The sequence below is a fragment of the Gopherus flavomarginatus genome, chromosome 1 (genome assembly GCF_025201925.1).
Source record: "Gopherus flavomarginatus isolate rGopFla2 chromosome 1, rGopFla2.mat.asm, whole genome shotgun sequence".
In the NCBI taxonomy this organism is placed as follows: Eukaryota; Metazoa; Chordata; order Testudines; family Testudinidae; genus Gopherus; species Gopherus flavomarginatus.
This window is the reverse complement of record NC_066617.1, coordinates 333,146,684-333,156,299: the sequence shown is the minus strand read 5'-3', so window position 1 is coordinate 333,156,299 and position 9,616 is coordinate 333,146,684. Positions and strand designations below refer to the sequence as shown.

Here is a 9,616-nt window from a genome sequence, read left to right as displayed (position 1 = left end):
TTGTTTATGTAGTGCATTGCTGTTGTGTTGTCCATGAGTACTAGTACACAACGGCTTTGCAGATGATGTTGGAATGTCTGGCATGCGAGGCGAACTGCTCTCAGATCGCGGACGTTTATGTGCAAGGCTAGTTCTTGAGATGACCAGAGGCCTTGCATGCGATGATGGCCTAGGTGTGCCCCCCAGCCGAGAGACGACGCGTCCGTCGTTAGGGACACTGAGGGGTGTCTCGGTTGGAACGGCATCCCTGCACACACCAGGGAAGGTGTTAGCCACCAGTTGAGGGAGCCTAAGACGCTCTCAGGAACGGTGACGATCATGTCTATAGCATCCCTGCCCGGGCGCTAAACTGAGGCAAGCCAGGTTTGAAGGGGACGCAGGCGTAGCTTGGCGTGCTTGGTTACAAAAGTGCACGCGGCCATGTGACCGAGAAGGCTGAGGCAGGTGCGGAAAAGTTTGGAGGCTTTCTATGACCGAAACTAGTGCCCGAAACCGGGGTAGTGGAAGGCAGGCTGTTGCGAGTGTGGAGTCTAGAATGGCCCTGATGAATTCTATTCTTTGAGTGGGCACTACAGTAGACTTCTTTAGATTGATCATCAGGCCCAACCGCTGGAATAGGTCCGTGATGATAGCAACATGCCTGGTAACTTGAACCTTGGAGGTCCTGCGAATAAGCCAGTCGTCTAAGTAAGGAAAAACGTGTATACGACGACGGCAGAGGAAGGCGGCCACTACAGCCATGCACTTTGTAAAGACATGCGGGGCGGTAGAGAGACCAGAAGGGAGGACCGCAAATTGAAAATGTTGGTTGCGCACCATAAACCGTAGGTACCGTCTGTGCGGAGGGTAAATGGCGATGTGAAAGTATGTGTCCTTTATGTTGAGAGCAGCGTACCAGTCTCCAGGATCCAAGGATGGGATGATGGTCCCCAGGGACATGATGCGGAACTTCAACCTCTTCAGAAAGATGTTGAGACGGCATAGGTCCAGGACGGGTCGGAGACCCCCTTTCGCCTTGGGGATTAGGAAATATCAAGAGTAAAACCCCTTGCCCTGAACTCCTCTAGTACCTCCTCTATAGCTCCGATGGAAAGGAGCGTACGAACCTCTTGCCAGAGGAATTGCTCGTGAGAGGGGTCCCTGAAGGAAAGGCGGTTGGAAAACTGAAGAGGATCCTGGGGAAGAACTGGTGCTCTGCTCTCGGGCGCACCTTCAAAAGTTCGGTTTTGGTCCCTCTGATGGTTTGGTGGGACCGTTATTCTGGCCCCTTTGGGAACCCGATTGCTGTCTGCAGTTCCCATGACCACACCTCCTGTTAAAGTCTTGTTGTGGTCTGCGCGGGGGGTAAGGGCGTTGAGGCTGGGTGCGGAAGGACCTCCGTTGGGTTTGCGGAGTATGCATCTGGAGGGAACGCATGATGACACAATTGTCTTTGAGACTCTGGAGTCTAGTGTCCGTTTTCTCAGAGAAAAGGCCCTGTCCATCAAAAGGGAGGTCCTGAACAGTGCGTTGCAGTTCAGGAGGTAGGCCTGATACCTGCAACCATGATATTCTCCGCATTGTAATCCCTGAGGCCACGGTTCTGGCTGCCGAATCAGCAGCGTCGAGTGAGGCCTGCAGAGAAGTCCGTGCCACTTTCTTCCCTTCCTCCAGAAGGGCTTGGAATTCCGGGCGGGAGTCCTGTGGGACCAGTTCAGCGAACTTACCCACCAATTGCCAGGTATTATAATTATACCTGCTGAGTAGAGCCTGTTGGTTAGCCACCCGTAGTTGGAGGCCTCCGGCGGAGTAAACTTTTCGCCCCAGTAGATCCATCCTTCTAGCCTCCCATGACTTTGGGGCAGGGGCTTGCTGGCCATGGCGCGCTCTCTCGTTCACAGATTGGATGACCAGAGAGCATGGAGGAGGATGGGTATATAAGTATTCATACCCTTTAGAGGGTACCATGTATTTCCTTTCCACGCCTCTGGCTGTGGGAGGGATAGATGCCGGGGATTGCCAAATGGTGTCTGCTTTGGCCTGGATGGAACGGATGAATGGTAGAGCCACCTGAGTTGGGGCATCTGCCGATAGTATGTCTATGACTGGGTCTTCCACCTCCGGGACGTCTTCCACCTCCGGGACCTCCTCCACCTGAAGGTTGATGTTTAACGCGACTCGCCGGAGAAGGTCCTGGTGGGCTCAGAGGTCGATCGGGGGTGGGCCCAATGTAGAAGTACCGGCTACTGCCTCGTCTGGCGAAGAGGAGGACGACAGACCCGGCACGGTTGGCTCATTGAGTGACTCCTCTTCTGGAGGAGCATTAGGGTCCTGGAACACCTGAGGATCCGGTGCAAGAGCCGAGTCATCCGTACCCGCTGGAGGAGGGCGGCTAACAGTGGCCTCTGGTGCTCGATGTTCCGATGGGGCGGAACGAGATGGAACCGTGGGTTCGCCTTGGGCCTGGTGATATGCCCAAGGCGTCCAGAAGGACCACTGAGGCACTTATTCCGTGCCCTGAGGCTCCTGGAGGACACGGCTCTGCGTTTCTGAATCTCCATGTACGACGCTATCAGCGTGCGAAGACTCAGATGGGTGCCGTGATGGCCATGGCGGAGCAGAGTGCACATGAGGAGGAGCCCTGTGCGTAGAGTATTGAACGTCATGCCTCACAGGAGAGCGGTACCGGGAGTCATACCGGTGCCGAGAGGTTGACCGGGACCTGCAACCGGCGCGGTGCTGGGAGGTCGACCGGGATCGTGAAGCTCTACGGTGGGAGTGGCTGCGGCGCGAATGGTGCCAGGAGCTGGACCACCGTCTGGAGTATCGGTCCGGAGAGTGGGATCTGGAATGGTACCGCGAGTACGACCGGTGCTGAGGAGGAGATCGGTACAGGGACTGTGAGCGGCGTCAAGATCGGGACCGGTGGCGAGATCGGGAGCGCTGGCAAGACCTCGATCTCGAGTGGCGCCTGCCTGCAGCGTCGATGGAAGGTGGCCTGACTTAAGGCAGGCTTCCCTGCTGACACAGTAACCCGCACCGGCGGTGCCGGGGGTTGGGGCAGGGTGGGCTCCGTTAGAGCAATGAGTTCCCTCGCTGTCGAAAAGGTCTCTGGCGTGGTGGGAACAATAAGCTCAACCTCGGCGTGTGCCGGGGAGCTGTCATGCACCGGACTCGACGGCTCTTGCCTGGCCGGAATCAACAGTGCTGAGATTGCCGGTGCCATGGCAGTTGTTGGTGCCGGGCGTCTTGGTTTTGGCTGCTGCTCAGACTGCGGTGTAGATATCGGAGCCGCAGGAGCTTTGGCCTTTTTGGCACGCAGGGAGAGGGAGTGGTGCCGGGCTGGTTTCTGGGCCGGTGACGGCTGGTGCCGGGGCAACTTGGCGGTGCCGGCGCTCTCCGGTGCTGATGAGGCACTTCTCCCCGGCCCAGACTGTGAGGCGCTTGGTGCCGAAGACGGAGTAGTAAGGGCCGCTTCCGTTAGGAGCTGCTTTAGACGAAAGTCCCGCTCCTTTTTTGTCCGCGGCTTGAAAGGCTTGTAAATCCGGCACTTATCTGTCAGATGGGATTCCCCCAGGCACTTTAGGCAGGAGTCGTGGGGGTCTCCCGTTGGCATCGGCCGCGGGCAGACCGAGCACGGTTTGAAGCCAGGTGAACCAGGCTTGGGCCTGGGCACCGGGAGAGGGGAAGGGGCTAATCCACAACCCTCTGAACTATATACACTTAACTAGGTTTACAAAGGTTATTAAAAGTGTTAACTACAACTATAAACTATAAAACTATATACACAATAGTACTAGAACGAGTGAATAGCTAGGGAAGTGGAGGTCAGCTAAGCCGCGCTCCACTGTTCCAACGACTGACACGGGCGGTAAGAAGGAACTGAGGAGCGGACATGTCGGCAGGGGTACGTATATATTCAGTGCCATAGCGGCGCCACGCCAGGGGGCGCCCAGCCGACCCACCGGGTGTTGCTAGGGTAGAAAATCTTCCGACGAACGTGCACGCGGCACGCGCACACCTACTTGGAATGGATATGAGCAAGCACTCGAAGAACAGGGAGCTATTCCCCCATCAACTCCTATCCATCAGGAGTCAGTCAACCCAGGCGTCTCTCCTGTGGCATATTATGCTGTCCCCAGGTATTTACAGTGGTATGTGGACCCCTCATGCAGCTCCCATCCCAATGGGTATACTGGACTCCATGGGTCGTATGCCCCACACAAGGGGGAGACTGCCTTCCACGGCCATACCCAGCACACAGTAATTCCCCACAGCTTCTGTACCAGCACCCTCAGTGTTATCAGGAGAAGAGGAGGAAGAACCTCTACCCCTGCAGGGGACATCACCTACCCACTTGCCATATTGTCCACAGAGGAGACCTTTATGCCTCCTTCCCTTAATATAGGGCATGATTTCAAACTGTTCCATGGCTTATTTGAGAGGATGGCCCTCTCTGGCCATCTCCCTTGAGGAGGTCCCTGTGATACAGCATGGGCTAGTGAATTTTTTTACATACATCTGCTTCATTTAAAATAAAAAGTGCCCTTCACATGACTGAGGCACTGATGGCCTCTGTAAGGGTCATTCTATGGAGTCCTGCGACTGCTCCTCCAGCCAGCGGAAGATCTGACAGGAGATGTGTACCACCAAAGGGCATCGACTTTGTATCTGGCACCTAATTTCTTAGTGATAGATGCTGTCCAGCGATGTGCCATGCAGTAGCCCTGAAACACAACTCATGGTAAAGACTGGAAAAGACTTGATCAGTTTTGGCAATAAGGCTTATTCCATGGCTACCCCTCACCTCTGCATAGCCAACTATGCAACATTACTAACAAAACTATACGAACGACACACAAATGTCTGAATTGATTAATTTTATTGCCAAGACAAGGGAGAAAAATTCGCAGCACTTGATTCTGAGGACAGGGCTGTAACATCTGTGTTGATGGTGGTTGTAATGAGAAGTTCATGGCTCTATCTTTCTCGCTTCCCCGAAGAGGTGCAATTCATGGTGGAAGACTTGCCAGCCCAAATTATTCACCAAAAAGACAGATGACTCATTCCACTCACGAGCAACTCTCAGATCCTTGGGAGCCTATAACCCCAAACCTAAGAGGAAACAGAGGAATTACTTACAGCCCAATGATACCATCAGCCAATGTATTCACAACAGCGGTGATTTGACTCACAGGGTAGCAGACACTGTCCCTGAAGGGACAACAATCTGCTTCTCAAGTTGCTGTATCCCAACCATCAACTTCCCCTAACAAGAACTCTGGTGGATGGAGACCAAAGCTCGACCTCCGAGAATTCAAAAAGGTTATCAGAAACACAATAATTCAAGATGGTCACACTATACACTAAAAGTGACTGCCTGCTAAAACCCAGCAAACAGCATTGCAAGCCACCGAAGAGGTGGTAACCCTCTTCACGAATCTGGGCTTCCTAATAAATACCGACCAGCCCACCCTAGCAATAGTGCAAGAGCTGGACTTCATTGGGGCCCACCTCAACTCTATCGAGGTTATAGCCTCACTACCAAGACGTTCTTTCACTCTCACCAGCCTCATACCCACTGCATGAAATAGTCCCACAGGTATCTGCCAGGACTTGCCCCCAACTCCTTGACCACATGGCAGCCACAGCATTTGCTGTCAGACACACCAGATTAAACATCTGTTGCCTACAAGGAAGGCTACATATCAACTTTGTTCCACACAGGCACAGTATAAACCATCCCACGATATCGAGCAAAATAAAGGACCCCTTTCTCTGGCGGGCAAAACTGACCAACGTATGCACGGGGGCCTCCTTCATTCAGAACACAAATGCCTCGCTCCTGGGACGTGGAGCATACCTGCACCCACATTCTACATAGGGCCACTGGTCCTCTGTGGAATTCCTTTGACATATAAACCTATGTGGAAGAAGAAAATGTGCCAACTAAAGTAGCATACAACCAGAGATCCACTTCCATTCTCTGAGCAGACATAGTTTGGCCCCAGACTCATTCTGCTATAGTGGCAAATAGTCTAAGTGATTTTCTGATGGGTTTTGTCCTTTGCAGGTAAAACACCAGTGCTTGTCACATGTTGAGGAAATAATGTCTCCTCTCCTCACAACACATGGGCTTCAGAAAAAACACAGGTAAATGAATTTGACTGGCTTATGTGAAAATCTGAAGCTATCTTAGGAGAGACTTTTGGGTGTAGTCATAGTAAGACTTTGTTTTTATGGAATAGTGTGTATGGAGGACCAGCTGTTAGGGTCCTGAGTTTGCCTACCCTTCTGGCCAATGTAATGGCAATGAGGAAGGCAATCCTTGACAGGAGGGATGGGAAACATGTAGCTAGCGGTTCAAAGGGTTGACTTAGTGAGTGCTGAAAGTACTAGCGTAAGGTCCCAGTGAGGAGCTGCTTTCTTCACTGGAGGGAAGGTTCTAATGAGATCCTTCAAGAATCTGTTACTGGGTGAATAAAAATTGAGTACCCATCCATTGATGGGTGACAGGTGGACCTGCAGGGAGTTCAGGGAACATTTTGTTGTTTTGAGCAAAAGAATATTGTGTAGAATAACACGAATAGCCACTGCTGCTGGAGATGTATGCTTTTGCTGGGCCCAGATACCAGAAACATTTCACTTGCCTAAGTTGCATTTTCTGGTGGGGTCCTTTCTGTTCTTAAGGACAGTTTACATGGCTTCAGAGCAGGGACATTCTGGGCTTGATGCCTAGCCAAATACCAAACAAGGAGATGAAATGTTGTGGTGTTGGGATGCTGGACCCTGCCACTCTCCTGGGTCAAGAAATACATGAAGGACTGAAGGTTGATCAGCAAGCAGGATGACCTTCATAGAAAACTTGGAAACCAGAACTGCCTGGGCTGTCTGGGGGTAATTAGGATTACTCGTGCCTTATCCTGTTGAATCTTCTCTCGGATGTGAGGCAGTAGTGCAATGTGAAGGCATGATTCAAGGCATTAGGAGAACATTGCCTCTGGAGTGCTGCCTTTGAGCTCACCTGGAGCAGTAAATGCTGCATTTCCTATTTGTCTGACAAGTAAACAAGGCCAAAGTGGGGCATTCCTACTCAGAGAAAATTTTACACAATTCAGTAGTGAGCATGTTGCACTCATGAGCGATATTGAAATATCTGCTGAGGCAGTCTACCAATGAATCCTGTGTTCTTGGAAGGTACATTCCTGATAGTGATCTGGTTTCTGATGCACCAGTTTCATAAAGTGACCACTGCTACACAGAGAGGGCTAGTTCTTGCTCCTCCTTGCTTGTTTATGTTACAGTTATGTTGTGTGATTTGAATACATGATGAAAGCAAATGAATGGTAGAAAGGCTTTGCAAACTTTTTGGGCTGCCTTGAGCCCCTGAAGATTGATGTGTCTTCTCCTTGGGGTGTCCAAAGTGCCCTGTGACTGTCCATAATGATCGTCTTGTCCGGTGTTGGGGGAGAGGAATGGAGCACTCATACATACTGTTTTGGTATCTTTCCTACCATGTTAGTGAGGACCTGACCTTAGTGGGAGTTGTTACTATGGTATTCCTATTGTGTTTGATTGGTGTGTATAATGTTCACAGCCAAGCCTGAAGACAGCAAAGGTGAAATCTGGCGAACTGTTCAATGTAAATGTGTGAAGCCATGTGTCTCGGGAGAGAGAGGCAAAGCCAAATTGATATTTGAGGGTTTCACATAACCTGGCCTATCAGGTTGCTTAGGGAGTGGAATCTGATGGTTGGGAGATAAACCCTTGCCCAGATTGAATCTAGCGTCACTACTATGAATTCTATAGTCTGTGATGGAGGTAGGATAAACTTTTCTAAACTCCCACAGGTTAGGGAATATGAGAGCTAAAGCATCAAGTAGGTTGACATGAGGGCTTCTTTGTGGCAAGAAGCCAATCGTCCAGATAAGAAAAGACAGTGAAACGGCTCCATCCGAATTGCACTGCTACTACAGTAACTCCTCACTTGAAGTCATCCCAGTTAACGTTGTTTCATTGCTGATTGATTAGAGAACATGCTCATTTAAAATTGCACAATGCTCCTTTATAATGTCTGTTGTGTCCACTGCTTGAAGAAAGAGCGGCCCGTTGCAGCTAGCTGGTGGGGCCTTGGAACCAGGGTAAACCGGCAGCCCCCCCATCAGCTCCCTGCTCAAGTTCCCTGTGCTGCAGCTGCCCAGCAGGCTATCAATTGCTGGTAGTTCAGCTGTCCCTCCCCCCCACTGCCATGTGTTGCTCTTGCCCTCTGCCTTGGAGCTGCTCCTGGGAGCCTCCCGCTTGCTGTGCGGGGGGTGGAAGAGGGGAGGGAGGGGGAAGGAAATGAAGGGGGGGGTCTCGTGTCAGGGTGCCCCCCCCGCTCCTGCCCCTAACTTACTCCATCTCTATAGAGTGGGGGGGGGAGTGTGTGAACATGACAGGGCTTGGGACAGAGGGAGCGTGCTGGCAGCAGCTGCTGTCTCAACCTGATGGTCTACTTAAAAGGGCAATGTACTTACAGTGGGGTCAGTGTACTTAAAGGGGTAATGCACATCTCTCTCTCACACACAGGGTGTGCGTCTCTGTCTGTCTGCCTGCCATGCTGTTTCCCCTCCCTCCATTTGTGCTGCCTTGCAGAGTGTGAGGCTACATTAACAACGTGTTAACTCTTGAGGGCTCAGCTGTTCTAGTTAATCATTCAGTAGTAAGGCATTCCCTTGGAAATATCCCACCCTCTTACTTCATCACCTCAACAAAGCTTAACAATCATCATCATTGCTGTGTACAGTATTGTTTAAAGAAAGTGTGTGTGGGTGTGTGTGTGTGTGTGTGTTTGTTTTTTCGGTCTTTTGCCTGGTGAAAAAAATGTCCCTGACACTTAAGACACCCCCATCCCTTTACATTAATTCTCATGGGGAAATTGAATTTGTTTAACATCATTTCACTTAAAAGCACATTTTACGGAACATAACTACAACGTTACGCAAGGAGTTACTATACTAGAATCACTGCAGTTGCTAGGCACAAATGGGAATACTCTGTATTGAAAGTGGTTGGTTGGTGCCCACCATAAACCTGAGGCACCTTCTTTGGGTAGGATGAATGCCCATGTGAAAGTAAACATCTTTCATAGCGAAAGTTGTGAACCATGTGTCCCATTTCCTTAGAATGGTATTACTGAGGCCACCAGAATCATACAAAGTCTCAGTTTACAAATAAACATGCTGTTAGTGGAGATTGAGAAGGGGTAACCCTTTTTTGGTACTAGGTTATATGGCTAATAGACCCCCCCCCTTTTCTTGATGTTATAGAAATATCTGCTCTATAGCTTGCTGTTGAAGTATTCTACCTCCTGATGGAAGATCTCCTCGTGAGAATGGTCACTGAAAAGGGGCAGGGGAGGTATTTTCATTTTGGAGGGTATAGGGAGATAAACTATTGTGTAATTGGAATGGATAATACATAAGGCTAAGATTGTCACAGAGGTCATGGGTTCGGTGACATTTTCTACTTCAACCCCAGGATGGCAGGGCTGGAGCTCTCAGCTGACAGGGGCCCTGGAGCTCTGAGCCACAGCTCCTAGCTACCACCATGGAGGCCCCCACAGCTTGCAGGTGTCTAGACCTCCCCCTCCTGCAGG

General features: G+C 50.8%; 1 protein-coding gene across 5 annotated transcripts in view; it reads right to left on the bottom strand.

The window, feature by feature from the left end:
* Positions 1 to 4,844: 4,844 nt before the first annotated feature.
* PSPC1 (paraspeckle component 1) overlaps positions 4,845 to 9,616 on the bottom strand; it is a 123,761-nt gene continuing 118,989 nt past the window's right edge. For all 5 annotated transcript variants that reach the window (XR_007772197.1, XR_007772198.1, XR_007772199.1 and 2 more), the window contains one exon: positions 4,845 to 5,094. Coding sequence is in view for 1 of the 5 variants with exons in the window: in XM_050937251.1 (XP_050793208.1) it covers positions 5,065 to 5,094 (30 nt within the window). In the remaining 4 variants the exon portion in view is untranslated. The remainder of the gene's footprint in view (positions 5,095 to 9,616) is intronic.